We start from the raw sequence: 18,428 nt of genomic DNA, 5'->3' as shown, positions 1-18,428 counted from the left end.
AGCACATGCAAGGGCCCACAGGCTGTGGCACAGCTTTCTAGAAACACCCCAAGGCTAGGAACCAAGGAGCAGGGATGGGAAACAGGGAGCCGGTTTTCATGTTAAACCAGGACCCTCAGGCGCCCAGAACAGTGGGCTGCAACCTTTATCAACCAGGTACTCCGTGACCACCCGGGACCACTCCCCGGCACGTGCATGCTTACCACTTATAAAGCACACGTGCGCCACCAAACTATGTGATCTCCATCGTAAAAATCGGACAAAACTTGGGTGTGCTAAGAGGGTCTGTGGTGGGGTGGCCAAGACTCCACGTGCACAGCGCCCTCAGCTGTGCGACCAGAGTCCCACACCCAGCAGCCTCACCACAGCGACAGCATCGAAGAGCCGCTCTTGTGGGACGTGCTTGGTGACAAAGGGACACTTTTCCTGCAGGAGAAGGAGGGACTTCAAGGCCTCAGCTGTGCAGTCGGCAACAATCCAGCCACAGTCCAGTGTGCTGAAGGAGAAGCCGCCCTGGAAAGTGTGGGGCTGTAAGGGTGGAGGCCAAGCCCACACCTGGCCACCCCAGGCCATGGCGCCTCGCACGCCTGCACAGAGCCGAGGCCCATCCACAGCGGAGGTACAGCCACAGCCCCAAGCCACACACACGTGGACGGCCTCCAACTTCCAGTACAAGGACTGCAGCCTCTGCCCGTCACCGCCTTCAGGCTCTACTGCGGGATGGGCACAAGCAACCCGCTGTGAGAACGCAGCCATGGCCACGTCCACGCCCCCACGCGCTGCAAGAACTGCCCTCCCCACTCCTCCCCTCATCACTGCCATTCACGTTCTGACAGCTTATTTAATGCCTGCACGTGCTGCTGAGTGCACACAGTGTGTGACACGGTGGGGTGAAGCCCACATAGCTCAGCTACTGCATTTACGCACAACTCTTCAGTCAGGAGTATCTTGGGTACATCAGTGGAACCCCACACTGTGCCTCTATCAGAACAGGAAGCCGAGGAGAGAGCCCTCCTCGAGGGCAAGGCCCAGCTAACCGGGGCGGGTGGGGTTGGCCGCGGTACCTTGCTCATCTGGCGGTAGTACTTCTGGTAGTCGGGGAGGTTGTCTGGGACCTGGTGAGCATCCGAGGGGCAGGAGGGAACACATCACCACCACAGTACGCAGACACCGGGCAGGGAGGGGCCAGCACAGCAGGACATGCGGGGACCCAGTGCCGCCGCCCTCTCGGTCACCCGTGCCAGTGGGAACCCTCCAGGCAGCACCCACGTGGCCCACTGCCCCCACCCACAATCAGGGCACGCCCTGGGCTGGAGGGGCACCCCGCCTGTGCGAGGGGCAGATGCTGGGGGAACACGCCCTGGGCTGGAGGGGCACCCCGCCTGCGCGAGGGGCAGATGCTGGAGGGGCACCCCGCCTGTGCGAGGGGCAGATGCTGGGGGGGCACCCCGCCTGTGCGAGGGGCAGATGCTGGGGGGGCACCCCGCCTGTGCGAGGGGCAGATGCTGGGGGAACACGCCCTGGGCTGGAGGGGCACCCCGCCTGCGCGAGGGGCAGATGCTGGGGGGAGGGGCACCCCGCCTGTGCGAGGCACGGACCAGGCCTGGTCTCACCTGCGAGACCCGGAGATACTCATGCGCCTTCTGCAGGCAGGACCAAAACTCTGGCCTGTGTTGTGCACCCGCCTGGGAAAGAGGAGGGGGTGAGCCGCCAGCCGGCACATGCCTGCGCGCGGGGCTGGTCCCTGGACGACCCTGGTGATACCCGGCCACCACTGGGAACCAGGAGCAAACCCACCCCAGTCTCGGGGCGCTCGGGTTTCTGCCGCCAAGTCAGAAAGACATGGTGGAGCAACAGCAGAAGAGATGGTCCACACCACCCTAGCCCCAGCCCCAGCCTGTGCCCACAGGGTCCCTGCCCATCTAAGGCAGGCCCCCACGTGTCCCAGACTCCTCCCCACATCCTACCAACCTCATTCCCACCACCATAAAAACACGCTCCTATTTCTTTCTAGTACGTGCTCAAAAGTATCCGTAGTGAGCAATTTGAGCACTGAGAAGAGCCTGGAGCCACTCCCCCTTATAAAAAACCCCAGCACCTCGTCACCTCGGGAACAGCCCTCACAAGCTCCTTGCCCCTGAAGACTTCAAGCCAGCCCCACACCTAGAGCTGCCAGGCAAGACCACTGTCTCGGAGCCCAGGTAAGCAAAGGGTCAGGGCCGGCAGGTGCTGTGTCCGGCTGGATGCAGGGGTGGACACACGGGAAAGGCAGGTGGAGGCTGGAGAATGAGGGACAGAGCCACATACCTCCAGCAGAGCCTGGATGGCGAACGCGGTGTCCCAGATCTGCGAGCCATTGGTACCCTGTGCAGAGAGGACAGCATTACAGCAGCCACCTCCCACCCCCACCCCAACTTCCCAGATCCGATGGGTGCCTAGAGGGCCAAGGAAGGGTGCAGGGGCTTCCACCAGCTCCTACAAAGAGGAAGGAGCCCAGCCGACTCCTCACCCCAGGCTCTGGGCTCTGTACCCCTAAAGCCCACGAGGCCCTGAGAGGGGCTGGTCCTGCAAGGAGACGTGGGTCAGGCAGCCCCACCTGCCTTCACCAGGCCACCAGCCAGGACAGGGCTTCTCAGAGCACTTCCAGGATTTGGATGACCACCGCCATGGCCTCCACTGCTTGCCCACTGGCACGGAGCCCAGACCAATCGGTGACACTAAGGGACACGAGACACTGCAGCCTGGCGGGACAATGTGTGGGAAGAACACACACAGCGCCTGGCCAAAAAGACCTGAACCGGATCAAGCCTCAGGGCCTAACCGCCAGTTTGCAGAAAACCTGGGGTGCAGAGCAGGCAGAAGGGAGACACGCTGGGACAAGTGGCCCAGGAGAGAAGGGCACTGGGAGACTGTAGGACAAAGGTGACATCAAGGACCAGCCTCCCGGATTGAATCCTGATACCAGTGAACACACAGCAAAACCCCACCGGGGGCTGCCGTGAACCCAGTGGGGACGGCATGGCAGTTTTGCCAGAACCAGAAGCCCCTGTAAGCTCCAGGGCTGGAGGTGTCAAAGGGGGTGGGGAGCCACATGAGGTCTCGTCACCCTCCTGCACTTCACGTGTTTCAGGAATCTTTTCACACAAGACTGGCGGCGTGGGGGCCAGGGAGCTGGAAGTGGGGCTCAAGTGTGCTTGGCAAGGGCACCTGGGGGGGGTGGTCTGCACTGGGCGGGGCTGGGCCCAGGTGCCCTCATCCCAAAGGGCCCAGAGTTCAGTGTGACGCAAGGACATTGCTGGAGGCACCACATTTGCACACTGAGTGACAGGAGACAAAAGCCCTACAGCTCCCGGCTCGCTGACCCCAGGGCCCCTGCAGCCGGGACAGGACCAGGTCAGCCCAGGCTGCCCAGTGACCCAGGAGCCCCACCCCCAGGGACACGCACAGGACGTAAGCTGGGGGAACAGCATCTACAACATCCAGACACTGGAAACCAGCAAACGGTACAAAACAGAGGTGCGGTGTACGCGGAGAGGGGCCACAGGGAGTGCGTCTCAGGACTCTGAAGGGGGTACCTCTGGGATGCTCAGCTCGGGGCAGCAGAGGGCACGGGTTCTGCTCTGACCACATCCTGCTGCTGTCCTGACCCCGCTAACCAGACCCAGCATGCGAGCTGTGAAATCAGCTGTCCAGCAGCAGTTGGGCTGGCGTCTTGAGAACCACCGTGGCCCTCGTCCCCCGCCGAGCTGCAGCTCTGAATGACTTTGGTGTACAGACTGCTCCCATGGTGTGGCTGCAGGCCCTCAGCTCTCCCACCACCCCCCAGGGCCTGTCAGCATCCCTGCCAGACAGCACACACCCAGGAGGTGCCCGGCGGTGCCCCTCAGATGCGGGACAAGGGGCACCTGCAGCCACTCACCACACGCTGACAGAACACGTCGGGAGGAGTGACTTGGGATCTTAACAAACCCAAAAGGCAGGAATGGTTGCAAGGAAGCAAGCAGCTGTGGCCCTACAGCCCTTACCTGCACTTTCATGCCGTCGAGGCCCAGCCTGTGAGGAGAAGAGTCCAGGTCAGGGAGCACAGGGCAGAGCCGTAAGTCAGGGGCCCAGAGCCCGTGTCCCAAGAGCAATGCACCCACGCAGCAGGGGACACGTGAGGACAGCTCCCACCCCCCACCCAGCTGTGTGGAGGGCCCACCAGGGGAAGAGGCCTCCCTCAAACACAGAATTCCCTGCATGGGACACGCTGGCCTTCAGGCTCTCAGCCACGCCCTCCCCAAGGGCCACGCCCTCCCCAAGGGCCACGCCCTCCCCGCCACACTCACCAGAGGTAATCAGGAATCCTGGACAAGTGCTCCTGGAAGGCAGAGGAGGCCGGCCCTTCCCTGTGCCAGCACGCAAGCATGTTGATGGTTTTCGAGATCTGGAGGAGACAGCCCTGTCAGGGCTCTGCTCCACACCTGCCGGGGTTCCCGGGCTTGAGGGCCGCAGCCCTACCCCACCGAGGCCCCAGCACGGCCTTGCTGCAGGCCAGGCCTTCTGTTCTAACCACTTTCCCAAGCACTCACTGCTACCAGGCTGCAGCCCTGCCCTGGGAAAGGTGTGAATGGGCCAAGGCACGTGTGCCAAGGAGGGAGGGGGACGGCAGCAGGGAAAAGACAGGGTGACCCATAGAGGTGATGGGAGCCCAGCCAGCTAGTGAGCAGAACCGCCATGAGGGTGACGGGCAAGGCGGGGACCCGAGTGAGCACGTGGGTTGTGGTGTGTCCTGAGCTGCCTGAGGTCACTCAGGGGACGGAGGATAGGGCTGAGGGCCACGGGAGAGACGGAATGACTCGGAGGCGAGACCAGCGGCGCAGGGCCTGACTGCTCAGAGCAGATGTTCTAGAGGCCCAGCCCTCCCACCCCAGGACCTCCTAGGCCAAGGTCCGATTACAGCGCATTTCTAACTTGCTTTATGCAGCGTTAGGTCAGAGCCCACACAGAATCCCCTGGCGCTGAAAGGGAAACAACTGGTCCCTCGGGGGGGGAGTGGCAGTTGACGTCCCCCGGGTACCACCCGGCCTCGAAAACACCTGGGAGCAGGGTCATGCGTGGGGCTCACGGACACTGCGCCCACTGGGCTCACACAGAGAAGCCGTGGGCTGACCCAGCACGGCGGCCACAGTCACGGCCGCCCGAGGCTCGCTACAGCGCTGCCTCCTGCACCCAGTGCCCTAAGGCTGCGGGCCAGCCTCCCAACCCTGCACTGGCCGCCCGGGCTCACGGCCCCACGGGGCAGAGCAGGGTCAGGAGCCCAGAGGCTCTGAGAAGCGAGTCTCGAGCCACCAGCCTCAACAGGAATCAGGAGTGGAACGCAAGCACCCTGGTCCTGCAAACCCCATAGGAGAAAGGCAAATGGTGGGTTATTAGGGGTGGGGAAGGGGAGAGGACCAGGGGAGGAAAAGCAGCCCACCCCACCGGCCAGAAAGACCTCAGGAGGCAGCCGCAACAAGCAGTGCTCCAGACACACCAGGTGGTGGGACGGGAGGGCGGGCCAAGCACAGGGGTCCTGGGGGATCAGAGGCCCACGTCCCACGTAAAGGTGTGGCAGCCTCCAGTGGGAGACCGCACCTCCAGGGAGACCCCCACTCCCAGCTCCACAGACACAGGCCTCTGGGCAACCTGCCCCCAGTCCTCGCCCACCCCAGGCCCAGACACCCAGTGGGCGAGGGGTGCTGACCGGGCCGATGCTGAGGTACTTGGTGAAGCGGTCGTCGGCTGCGATGTGCTCGTACAGCTTCTGGATGGCCCGCTGCCGCAGGCTGGCGCTGTGGTGGCGCTCATACAGGTTGAGGATCGCTGCGAGGGAGGGGGGCGTCAACGGGCACCAGACACAGGAGTCCCGGCCCCAGCACAGACCCCCCCCCCAGGGCGGTCGGCCCATGGCGGCCAGTCTCCGGGCCCCCCCTTGCCACCCCCCTCACCCACTCTCCTTGCCTGCTGGTGCAGCCCCCTCCCTGGCATCCCGGTGCCGCCCTGCGGCCCCCGCAGCCGTGCAGAGCGTGCTGCCTCCCAGTGCTGACAGGGCGGGTCCCGGCTCCCACCCCAGGGCCCGTCTGCAGGACCAGTGAGGGAACGAACGCATGAATGAGGGGGAACGTGGCCGCCTGCGCACACAGCACCCGCCAGGCTCCACGGGGAGGCCACTCGGCTCTGAGCAGCCAGGAGGACCCACGGGAGACGGGCTTGGACTGGGCCTGGTGGGGTCCCGCCCCTTCTCTCCCACTGAGGAGGAACCACCGGCCCCTCAAGGCCCTGGGCTCCGAATCCTCTGTCCAGGAGCCCGAGCCCCAGGCGGGTCTGCTGGACACGAGGTGTGCACGGCCGGCCCCGTTGTCCCCGCAGGACCCCGACGCCAGGACTCATCGTGGGGCCGTGTCCCTCCGCTTTCCCTGTCACTTTAGGTGTCGACCGACCCCCGGGGGGCCCAGCCAGCCCCTGGGGGCACCCACCGTGCACCACGTGGAGCAGCCAGCTGTGCGGCGTGTACAGCTCACCGGGGGCCACGCTGTCCCTGTGCGCCGGCCAGTCGACGCGGCCGTAGTCCTCCACGTAGAGCTCCTGAGGGCGGCAGCGCCTCAGCCCTGGACCTGCCCGTCCCCTCCGCTGCCTGCCCGCCCGAGGGCAGGCCCCGACAAGCAGCCTGCGCCCCAAGCCCCATGTCAGCGCTGCTTCCCGGGGACGCACTGGGGCCTGGCCCTTGCTCACAGGTGCCCTGCAGCCCACCCCACTGCACAAGCCCCCAAGCAGTCATTTAGGGACAGGAGGTGGGGGCTCCACTCTGTGGCGCTCTCGGCTCCGTGGGCCCCCCCGAGAGCGGGCGTACGTGGTCAGGCTCACCTGGCGGAGGCTCTGGACCAGCGGGTCCTCCTCGGCGCTCAGCCGGGTGCCGTAGCAGTAGGCCATAGGCAGGTACACCTGCCGGCAGTGGCACCAGATGGTGGAGGGATGCGCGGGCATCCAGTCAGGAAACAGCCTGGGGGGACAGCATGTCAGCAGGGCCCCCCCCCACCACTGCAGCCTGGGGCCCTTTCAAGCCGGAACACAGGGTGGACGGCTGTCTCCGGCCCAAGTGGGCACAGCCGTGCTCCCGAGGGGCACGGTCCACAGAAGCCGACAACTTCTCCTGGCTCACCAGGTGCCTCCTAGAGCCAGGAGACTTGGCTCCTAAACGGCGAGGACTGCCTGCGGGTTCCCAGTTGTGACAAACGCGCCGCAGTAACAAGAACATTAATCACGGAGATACTGAGTGAGGGGTCTACAGAAACGCTCTGGACTATCTTTGCAACTTTTCTGGAAATTGAAAACTATTCCAAAATAAAAAGTTTACCTAAAAACCTTCAGGACTGCCACACCTTCTCAAGGCCTGTGTCTTTGATCGTTACCTCTGCTGTGCTGCACCCAGATACGCAGCCTGGCATGAGCACAGCTCTGCCAGCCTCCCAGGCAGGGGCACGCCTGGGCTGTTTTCTCCACCCGCCCCTTTCAGCCTCCGTCCTCGTGTGAGAGGGGAGGCCACGTGGAGGCCACGGGGAGGTGAGCCCGCCTCCCCTGCTCCCAGGAGTAAGGGTTGGGCAGGTGTCCTCAGCCCCACCACCCCTGGCCTCACTCTCTTGAGGGCTCCTCCACTCACCTTAAAGGGCGTTTGCTACATTTTGGGTAACGTTTCCAGCGTTCCCGCAGCTGAAGTGGTTCAGGGTCTCTGGTCCCTCATCCTGCACACCTGCCCTTTACACTCCAACCTACACCCTCCAAAGCTTCCGCCAAGACTAGCAGTGCCCTAGTTACCGAGAGGCCTGGCACCCACGGCCTGGGCCCTGTGGTGCGGGGATGCAGCCAACGCAGTCCCCCACACCCACCTCTGACACCACACCCTTCCCAGCGCCTGCTCAGCGCCTTCCTCTGCGGCTCCTTACACACCGGGTAGGTCCGAGGTCCAGCCAGCAGGCCCACCGGTGAGGAACACTGGAATGGCCCCAGACCACTTCCCGCCCCTTCCATTGTGGCCAGCCTTGGGCAGGTCTGCCCCGGTGAGGCTGGGCCATCGGCCCTTTCATCAGGCCCCTGTTGTCATCTCCTGATTGGCCCCTTCACCTTGCACCTCTCCTCTACCGAAGTCCCCTAGCGCAAGGGCCCCCCAACCTCCCTGACAGCTCCCTGCTCCAGGGACCTCACCTCCTGAAGGTGATATTGGGGTACTTATATGTATATGAATGTATTCGGGACACATGTCCAGAGATTTCATTAGATATTCACAAAATGTTTAAAATCTCTGGCTTATAAGTATCACACAATATGGAATTAATGTTGATTTTACTGAGTTTTTAAGCAATATTGTAGTTCTGTTGAAAGAAAATTCTTATCTTTTAAAGACACACACTGAAGAGTTCACAGGGGAAACAGAATGTCTGGGATCAACTTTAACATTCACTAGCAAAAAAGACAAGGGGGACAGTCAGCACGACACACCCAACACTGGGCTGGGGAGGGCTGCATGGGCTGTCACCTCCTTTATTTCTATAGGTGCTCAAAATGTCCACAACGAGACACAGTCACAGGCATCTACGCAACAAAGGCAGCGCATCACGCCCCACACCGGAGGTTCTGTAACCAGCAGGCAGGACCCCACCCACCTGCCACATGGCCCAACCCCACGGCACCTCCCTCCTGCCCAAGCAGGAACCCTCTCCCATAGTCTGTAGGACTCAGCCAAGCAGGGGCTCTGCCAGGAGCCTAACGCCACCCCACTCCACTGAACAGACAGCCCCTCATCTGACTAACAGGCAGCAAGTGACCCAGGGCGGCGTCACTCTACTCGCTAAGAGAGTGGTGACCGTAGATGGGGAAGCGTACCACATTTCTGGGAACAGAGTGTTGAGGCCTTCCCAGCTGTACACGTTCAGGACAGCCAACCAGAACTTCCCCCAGGAGGGGATGAACACAGCACCACCTGTGGGGAGAGAACAGGCCCCATCACCTGCCTCTGACTGTGAACATGAGACCCTCAGGAGTCGGGTCCCCTTCAAAAGGCAGGCCTGCTAAGGATCCTCTCCCTGTCGTAAGAAGCAGGCTCCAGAACCACTCGGGACCACCCAACACCAGGGCTGCTGGGTGGAACCGACGTCTTCCCCAGAACAAGCCCGCCTGGCCCCTGCCCCCAGGAAGCAGCAGCTGGGAAGGTGAGAGGCCCAGGTGCACACGGCAGCCCGGGTCCCCACGGGCCTGGAGGTGATGAGGGAGCTGACCGTGCACGCTCGGCCTTCTCCCTCCTGGGGTCCACCTGGCCGTCCCGCGCTGCACTGTACCCACGCGGCAGACGGATCTGGACTGCGGCTGTGGGGATGCTTGTGGCCCCATGTTGGAGCCCCCCCAGCAGCACTGGTCCCAAGCACAGGAAAACCATCCTGGACACGGTTCACAAGGAGGCCTCACCCCGAACCCAGGTGTGCAGAAGGCAAAGACCCACAAAGCTACTAGGGAAGCGTGGCCTGAAGACATTCCTTCCCAGACAAGGAACCAGAAATCAGCCTTGGGACCTCGCACTAGTGAGCCCAGAAGCTGACGATGGATTCGTTACAAGAGCAACACACGTGTGAAGAATGCAGGCTCATGAGAAAGTGCAGCAGGAGGCGTCACCCAACGTGGCAGGTCAGGAAGTGACATGCAAGGTGCCAGGCGAAGGGTGAGCAGGAGTCCCTGAGGCAGCGGGGTTGGGCGGCAGGTGGGACAGCCCAGGCAGACAAAGCGGCACGTGCAGAGCCCTGAAGCGGGAAGGGGCTTCGAGGCGCTGACGGGAAGCCGCTGTGCGTGAGCACAGAGCAGGGAGGGCGAGCAGCCTGGGGAGTGTCCGTGAGCGGAGGGCAGGCGGGCGAGACGCACCGGGCCCTGCAGAGGAGCAGCGAATACTCTCGGAGGAGCAGGAGAGGAAGGGCCTCCCCAGGGCGAGGGCAGAGGAGTCACCCCAGGAGCCCTACAGGACACACAGGAGAGCGAGGGTGGAGGGTGCAGGCAGAGCTCCACCAGCTCCCGCCACTCTCGTGCGGCCAGGCTGCCCTCTGGGAAGGAACACTCCCACAAGCAACGCACGAGCGTGTTGTTCGTGAGTCCTTGCCCATTTGTGAAACAAACAGAATTATACGGCGACCTTAATTTGTGTTTTAAAAATTTACTGGCAAGGTTCGACAGTTTCCTCCTGTTCCTGCTTTGACGCCTTCCTGGCTCACGTGTTTTGCTGTATGTGAAGTGCAGGTGCACCTTTCTATTTCCCATTTTCGAGCACTCATTATGGTGAGGTAACGTGAACTCTTTATTACGTAGCACGTGCTATGCAGGGCGTACCTTTCTTGTGAAGAATATTCCGGGCTCGCACCAGGTCAGGATCGTCAGGCCCCACGCCCAGAATTCTCAAAGACACATAGTTGAGCGCAGTCCCAAACACCGTGGACTTGTCCTCAATGTGCCTACAGGAGCAGGAGACAGGTGAGAAAATGACGTCTTCCATTACTTGTAAGAAATTAAGCAACGCTTCCGTTAAATTTCCTCAGCAAATCAAGAATGACGTAACAACACGAGAAACATCCAGAACAGCCATTCTCCAGGAAGAGCTCCTACACCTCCACGACAACTGAGCAGTTCCAAAACTGCCCTCAAGTGACTTTCCCGGCGGTCCAGTGGTTACGACTCCGTGCTCCCAATGCAGGGGGCGCAAGTTCGATCCCTAGTGGGGGAACTAAGATCCCGCATGCTGCAGAGCACAGCAAAACTTCCCGTCCCTGTCCGTTTACTTCCCATGCCTGAATCAACATGACCCCAGGCAGTGGCCCATCAACAGACCCTATATCACTACGGCCCACAGAGCAAGCTCCAGAGGCAGCATGCCAGGGCAGGCGAAGGCACTGGTGAGACCTCAGGTCTGTCCCAGGACCCAGACGGCAAAGAACTGGGATCTCAAGCTCGAGATGCCCACGACCCCATCCAGGAGGCAAGCAGGGCTGAGCTGTCCTAGGGTTCTGTAAGGAAGGCTGGTGGTGTGGAGTTAGCCAGCCCAGGAGGGGCGCACGTCCTGGTTGCAGGGCAAGAAGCACCAGGGCCCCACAGCCAGGTGGGCAGGCAGTTGACCACCTTGGGACAGGGCCCTGCTCCCAGAGCGAGCGACACCACAGAAAAGCAGGCTGAAACGTGGGGAGAACTGCCCGGCCTGCCTCTCCCTGCTGCCATCCCAGGGTCAAGGACAATTTTCTTCTGCCTTAGTGATGACAGCAAATGGTTTTCACTGTGGTATATGGGTCTCAGGAGTCTCTCAATCAGTCATGAAACTCATGAGCTGCACAACCAAGGCCCAGAAAGTGAACAGGCCCATTCTGAGAGCCCCAGGGAAACGCGGACCCAGCCTGCACGTAGCCTGCAGCCTATCTCCCTCCTGACAGGCTCTCCCCGCCCACCCAGGGCCAGAGCTACAGTCACCCCACCCCTTGACAGGTGCATCTCCCACATAAGAACAGGTGTGCACGTGCATGCATACACACGCAGTGACGCAGGGTTGGGCAGACTCACAGGCCCCAGCCGCCATCAGGAAGCTGCACAGACCGCAGGTACCGTGTAATCTCTTCTCTGTATCCAGCCGGCAGAGGAATGTGCGCCACGTAGCACGTGATCAGGAGGCCTGTGCGGCAGAAAAGATACTCCTCAGCAGGCACTCAGCACTGCTAAGCCCAGGCCCCATTCCTCCTGAGAACCCCAGGTAACAGGCAGCTGTCCGCTAGGGTCTCCTTCCTGTGGAAACAAGCCTGGGAAGGCTCTTACTCCCGGCCCCCTCAGGGACTTTAGAACTGGGGCCCCAGGAGTAGCAGCAACAGCACACGTGGCACGTATCACATGGGGCGTGCAGAGCCCACCCAGCCACTCCAAGGTCCACACTACTGACACGCCTGCTGGGAAAGAAGCACTCAACGCATCATCCCTGGATGGGGTAGTTTACTCGCTTACATTTACATTTTCCTGTTTTATTAATTTTAATAGCACACATCACTTTGCAAGATGGACAACAATAAATATTATCCACAAAGAACCTTCTGTTCCCAGCCTAGCCCTCCTGAGCATGGTGTTCACAGGCCACCCCCCCCCGCCCCTCCACCCTACCCTGGGCCTAGGCTCCATCAGCCACGTGCCCATGGCACCGAGCACGCGGGGTCTCAGGCAGGCCCCAGCAACAACGTGTCATGGAATGGATGCCCAACTATGGCCAGAGGCATGAGAAGCCCCAGTAGACACACCCACACAGACACACTCTGGAAAGGCAGATAGATATAGAGACACCACAGAGGTTCACAGAAAAAAGTCCATCTCCTTTCATAACAGGTATGATGCTGTCAAGACAGGAAAACACAAAAGCAGGAAGCAGAGCCGGTGTCTTCCCCATTTTACAGGCAAAGAAACTGAGGCACAGCCCCTAAGTGGTGGGGCTGGGGCTGGAGCCCAGGAGGTCCAACCCCAGAGTCAGGGATCACCACAGTGATGCTCAATGCCACACGGCCACACAGAGTCATGACCTCCAGGAGCATCTGCCAAATTAAAGCAGAAGAAGACCGGTCAAACTTCAGCCAGCCATGGAAGAACCCTGAGATGGCACCCCCAAACAGGCCAGTGTCCACCTGAGAAAGATGGTCTGTCCAGAGTCCAGAGGGAGAGAGGAAAGCCCCAACCTACAGCCTGCAGAGGGCAGGTGGGGCAGCAGGCTGAGCCCAGAGCTACAGCAGCAAGCACAAACCAATGCAGTGTCCCCATGACCAATCACCCACTGAGTGCCTGGTGCCATGCACATGTGACCAAACCCAATCCCCACGATCCCCACATCACAGATGAGTCAGCCAAGGCATGGTGAAGTCCTGCCACCTTGCCCAGGGTCAGAGCAAGCCAGTGCAGTCACTGCTTCCCCATGAAGATCCCTGGGAAAAGTCTCAACAGGCTCCAGGTCCGACCAAGGGAAGAAAGCCCAAAGCCTTGCCCCCAAGCATCAGGCCCCTGGGTCCCTAGTCAGGAAGATACAAAGCTGTATAGTCCAGGAGGCAGCAGGGCGTGGAGTCAAAGCGGAGATGGGAGCTGGATGGCCTCCCAGTGCGACTCCCACTAAAGGAAAAGGTCCTTCTGCATAAATTCAGGGAATTTTCCGGATTACAAAGCTGAGCATTTCTTTAGAGAAACATTCCCAGGATGCAAAACAGACTTGTCTAGCCAAACCAGTTCAGCACCCAGGGGCTCCAACTGCAGTCCTCCTACAACTCACCAACCTGCACCTACAGGTCCCATCTGAGCTCTCCCGGCCAACACTTCAGGTGAGTTCACACACACAAGCTGCCTACACAGGACTTAAAAGATTCCTGCCCACCTCTGCACCTTGGCATAGGCTAGGCCCTCCACTGACGCCCCTGCTCTGCACTGGGACTCAAGAGCTCCCCCTGGCCCCCACAGCACCCCCCGCTTCCTTTTTCAGAACGCTAGCTAGCTGAGCCTTCGCTCCCATCCCCTGGCAACCACAGCAGGACCACTCAGGCACAGGGCACAGGGCAACCTCCCCGGCCCTTTTCTCTGTGAGCTCCCGGTGTGTCACCTGTCCACTCATTCACACCTCAGACGTTCACCCAAGGCCTGAACCAGATCAAGCCAAGACGCCAAGGATGCCCCAGGGGGGCCTCGCCCGCAGGCCACGACAGCACCCTCCTACCTGGCAGGAGGAAGAGCGGGCCACCGTAATCACCGGCCCAGTGCCCGTCCTCAGCCTGCAGGGCGGCGTAGAACGTCATCCCATTGAGTGCCCCCTCACGGGCTGTGACGGCTTTCGGCAAGTCCTTGAAGTGACTCCTCTGCCAGGAAGAGAAAGGAGTTGAGAGCTCAGTGGCGTGCAGCCAGGCCAGAGGAGCCCTTGGCACTTCGAGACCAGTTCAAAGTAACAAACCTGAACTGTTTGAAAGTTTCAGCTGTTTCAGTCAAAGGCCTAAAACTCTGATGATGGCATTGCCAATCTTAGCAAATGAACGGTTCCACATCCTCGTGGTTCTGCGTTCCAGTCACACATTTGCAAATTTCTTCACCACTTCTCCAAGACATCTTGAATGAAGCAGGTGCCCAAGTGTGTGGGGCGGGGCACTGATGCCCACCCAGACCTGGAACTCAGGCCCCCCTCGGGCAGGGGCCACGGGATGGCGCAGTGACAGGGAGACCCCGTTTCTATGTCATACTCTCTAACTAACTGAATTTCCCTTATGAAATTCACTAGATCAGAAACTTCTTTTTCTGAACAAAAACGAAGTTAGAGCAGTTTCTTACATGCAGCTTAGTGATAAAGGGATTGAAGCCAAGGGGCCCATTCACTTCATGCTCCATCTTTACCTCGATTAACTCCGGTAGGAACCAGCTTTGGCGACACGAGACACAGGTGCACAGTACACATCCCTTCTGTTTTACCAGAGAAAAAAACGCCCTTCACGTCTAGCTGTGGAAAGCTCCCTACCGGCTCCTGGTGCCCACTGCTAAGAAGGGAGGCAGGCGGGTGTCTGGTGGCGTCCCAGACCCCGCACGTGGCGAGCAGAATCAACACTTACGGTGTCCAGGCCCAGTAAGTGAGCTTCCAGGCCAGACTGCCCTCGGCCAGGGTCTTCTTCTCCTTGGAAGTATGTCCACGTCTGCCTCCCCCTCTCATTGCTGAGTCGCCAGCGGCTGAGGTCGGTGGCGGGCTCTGTCTTATAGGGTCCCCCTCTTCGGCGCAGACACCTGGAAGCGATCATGCTCAAGTGACCTGCTCGCCAGGTCAGAGGCCAGAGGCGCAACGAACTGCCCGTTTCACCCCAGCGACCTGCGAGCAGACCACTGTTTCCCTTACCTTGAAAAATAAAAACCCTCTTGGCACGCGTCTGCACCTAAACACCGCGCCATTATTTCTCCGGGAGAGGAGACACATGCCACAGGGACCGCCGCCCACGTCCCGGTCCCCACCCCGACCCCCAGCCCCACCCGGCTCTCCTCGGCCCGGCCCCAGAAGGTCCCCGGGCGACACCGCCGAAGGAGAGCCTGCCCCTCACCGCCCCTCACCGCCCCCAGGGCCGGTGCCGCAGGTCTCCACAGACCGCGGGCTAGGCCGGACGGCGCAGCAGCCTCGCTGGAAGCCCCCGACCCGGTGTGACCCCTCCGCGGCGCCCCCGACCGCGCCCTCCCTTCTCGAGGGGCGCGGGAACTCACGTGCCCTCCGTCATGACCGCCGCGCGCTCCCGGTTCCCCTCAGCCTGCGCCCCGCAACGGGACCAGCCACCAGCCCTCGAAGGCCTTCGCCTCTGCAGACCGGAGAACGCGATGGGAAGATGACCGCGCAGCCAATCAGAGCGCGGTGAGGGTGGGTCCGGGGCGCGGCCGGCCAGCTCAGTGGTGGAGCGCGACGGTCTGAGCGTTGGGGGCGGGGCCGGGGAACCTTGACGGAGGCGGGATCTGGGGGCGGGGCGTTGAGTGGGCGGGACTGGGTGGGTAGGCGGGGCTTGGTGAGTGGGCGAGGCCGGGAGGGATGCGACTGCCAGTCACGCCTGCCGCCGGAGTCTGTCAGCCTCGGAGCGACTTGTGGGGCGAAGCGCCAGGACGAGGCCACCAGGGGGCGCCTGAGACCGAATGACACTTGGGGAGGGTCCCACCCGAGGCCGGAAGGCAGGGGGTCTGGGGAGCGGCTAGTGCCCTTGAGGAAGAGCCAGAGGCCGGAGGCTGTAGGTGAGTGAGTGAGGGGAGACATGGCCGCGAGGTCCCGCGGAGGGCGCGACGCGGGGGGGAAAGGCTTCCGGGGGAGAAGGGGCGCTGGCGGGCACCTGAGAGGAACTGACAGGAGAGAGCCGATGGGAGGGCAACTGACAGGAGGGGAGATGACACCAGAGGGGAGATGGCAGGAGAGGGAAGATAACAGCAGAGGGCTGGCAGGAGGGGAGAGGGCAGGAGAGGGGCTGACAGGAGGGGGAGGGCAGGCTGGTGCTGACAGGTGAGGGGCGGTGCATCTTCAGGCAGGCTGAAGGCTTTGCTGTGGGGCTTTCGAGGTAGCGGTGCCAAGCACCTACTGGCCCTGGGAGGGAGCCACGTTGGGAGAGCTTGTGCCACTCAGAGAGAGCCCTGCAGTTTTGCGGTCCCGGCGAAGTAAATGTGGAAGGCCTGGACTGTAAAGGCAAGCGAGAGAAAGATGGAGAATGTGCTGAAAGGACTGGGGGTGGGTCGGGTGGGGATAAAGTGGTCGCAGGGTGTGCAGCAGGAACCGGGGGCTCCGGGGAGTTGGAGGAAACTGTGCGGACGCTGAGGTCCCAAAGGCGGCTCTGCAGGAACTCACGGACAGCCCCACCATTTCTTCATCTTCCCCACAGAAGCCCTGACATCAGGTCACAGCTTCCCCAGTTAGGTGAGTGTTTCTGTGCCCATCCCTTGAGTCCTATCCCCATGCCATGAACCCCAGCAAGCCAGGGGGCAAGGGGGGATTTGCAAAAGGAAACACACATACACCTTCCCCCAGTGGAATATCAGGCTGTTAGATGGTCAGTAAAGGACACTTGCCTCTTCCTATCCCGGTTCTGAAACCAATGAAGACGACGCAGCAATAAGAGGTTTGGATATCAAAATACCAGCCTTGCTACAGAGAAGAAACTAGTTTGGAAGACATGGCTTAGATTGACGATCAAGACGGCTAGCTACTTCCACCTCTAAATCAGACACATATACCTCCCAGCCTCTGGCCCAGGGGGACAACGGCAGCTTCCACAGAGCTGCCCCACCAAGCAGCATGCAGCCAGGTGCCAATGAGAAGATGCCCGTCAGCCTGCTGACCCCAGAGAGTGTACCCAGAGGAGCCTGAGCACGCTTAACCCTGTCTGTTCTCCCAAATTCCCCAATTCACACTTCCCTGGGAGAGGGGAAAAGGCTGGAAGTTTTTCTCCAGGGATGTCCCTCCAGTGTGGAAACACAAAGCATGGGAATAAGGGCTCCAGCCTACATGGACATCTCAAACTCTGACTCTGGTCAAGCTAAGGGAGGAAATAGGTTTCGCTTGGAGCAGAATTTGAGTTTTGATATTTTACTGGACTGGACTTTTTATGAGCAAAACAATAATCCTCTTTTTAAAATTTCTAAGATAGGAAAAACCTATAAAATCTATCTGAGAATCACAGATAAGAGTTTCTAGGGAGAGTCATCAGAAAAAATAATGCTTGTCTCCACTTGCACCCTACCAGTTCCTGCTTGTCCAATAAACAGGACACGGAAGACTCTGAGGTTTTTGGCATGGACACCTGGGCATATGATAATGTCATTTCTAAAGTAGAGAAGAAGGTTTGGGGAAAACTTTCAACTTAGATTAGGGACATGTTAAGACAGAGATGCCATTAGACATTCAAGTGGATAGGCTGAGTAGACAGGCTGGTATTCGGGAGAGAAGACAGAACTAGAGAGAGGAACTTGGGAGTCGCCTGTTTTCAGGTGATGTTTGAAAACATAAGATTGGATGAAATCAGCTAGGGCGTGAGTGTTCCAAAGAGAAGAATTTCCAGGATCAGTCCTAGGGCACCAACCATTTCCAACCTAGAGGAGGAGACGTGGCCAGAGAGAGGAGAAAAACTAGGGGAATGTGGAGTCCGGGAAGCCAGGTGAAGACATGGTGATCTGTGCAGAGATTTTAAAGGGATTGTAAAATGAGGTCTGAGAATTGGCGACTAGATGTGGCAAGACAATTTACTGGTGACTGACAGGCGCAATCTCAGGAGATGTGAGAAGAAAAGCCCAGAAGTAGTTAAAAAGGGTGGGGGGGGGATTTCCAATTAAACATGTCAGACTGAGCACAGGCATTGACTTCCGTTTCCCACCTAAACCCTACTTACATAAAGTAATGAAAGAGATAAAAATGCACAGTAGTGAAAGAATGGGAGAGGAAGCACCAGTAAACGAGAGAGGGCAACAGAACTGGAGAGGCCAGGCATGCAAGGAGGCGTACTCACTGCCTTAGCAAGCCAGAGGAAGCTGCAACCCATTGTCGGGGTGACGCCATTGAGGAAAAAGACCATTCTTGCCCGTGAGCCCCAGGAAGGTGCAGAAATTAGAACTGGTGTAAAGTTTGAACAAGAAGCAGTCTGACAGTAGACCCCTTCCCCTACCTGGACGGAAGCCCGCAGCAGTGGAGTCAGAGCAGGTGTGAACTCAGGCACAAGGCATAGCTGAGGGCCACTGGAAGCAGGGTGTTGAGTGAAAGTCTCCACTGTTGTGGCAGTTCCACTTCTCCCACTCAGCCGTATAGCTCCGGGCAATAGGAGGATTTCTCTGGAGCAAATGGCCCTCCCCCAAAAGACCTCCAAACATCGGCAGCTGGGACCCAGTGGGAAAGC

The 18,428-nt window shown here is 60.0% G+C and overlaps 1 protein-coding gene across 4 annotated transcripts in view; it reads right to left on the bottom strand.

The window, feature by feature from the left end:
• LSS (lanosterol synthase) overlaps positions 1 to 15,366 on the bottom strand; it is a 57,459-nt gene extending 42,093 nt beyond the window's left edge. For 3 of the 4 annotated variants that reach the window (XM_061193771.1, XM_061193768.1, XM_061193769.1), the window contains exons 1-15: positions 15,277 to 15,366; positions 14,643 to 14,811; positions 13,766 to 13,904; positions 11,599 to 11,707; positions 10,384 to 10,505; positions 8,899 to 8,995; positions 6,886 to 7,021; positions 6,498 to 6,606; positions 5,726 to 5,844; positions 4,329 to 4,426; positions 4,026 to 4,053; positions 2,308 to 2,364; positions 1,614 to 1,685; positions 1,065 to 1,115; positions 364 to 513 (exon numbers count right to left, since the gene is read on the bottom strand). In XM_061193771.1, the coding sequence (XP_061049754.1) occupies positions 364 to 513; positions 1,065 to 1,115; positions 1,614 to 1,685; positions 2,308 to 2,364; positions 4,026 to 4,053; positions 4,329 to 4,426; positions 5,726 to 5,844; positions 6,498 to 6,606; positions 6,886 to 7,021; positions 8,899 to 8,995; positions 10,384 to 10,505; positions 11,599 to 11,707; positions 13,766 to 13,904; positions 14,643 to 14,811; positions 15,277 to 15,290 (1,470 nt within the window). In that variant the 5' untranslated portion in view covers positions 15,291 to 15,366. The remainder of the gene's footprint in view (positions 1 to 363; positions 514 to 1,064; positions 1,116 to 1,613; positions 1,686 to 2,307; positions 2,365 to 4,025; positions 4,054 to 4,328; positions 4,427 to 5,725; positions 5,845 to 6,497; positions 6,607 to 6,885; positions 7,022 to 8,898; positions 8,996 to 10,383; positions 10,506 to 11,598; positions 11,708 to 13,765; positions 13,905 to 14,642; positions 14,812 to 15,276) is intronic. The other variant, XM_061193772.1, reaches the window with a different exon arrangement.
• Between the last annotated feature and the right edge of the window lie 3,062 nt (positions 15,367 to 18,428).

Source organism: Eubalaena glacialis, chromosome 6 (genome assembly GCF_028564815.1).
Source record: "Eubalaena glacialis isolate mEubGla1 chromosome 6, mEubGla1.1.hap2.+ XY, whole genome shotgun sequence".
In the NCBI taxonomy this organism is placed as follows: Eukaryota; Metazoa; Chordata; class Mammalia; order Artiodactyla; family Balaenidae; genus Eubalaena; species Eubalaena glacialis.
The sequence above is the reverse complement of the archived record's forward strand: the minus strand, read 5'-3'. Positions and strand labels throughout refer to the sequence as shown.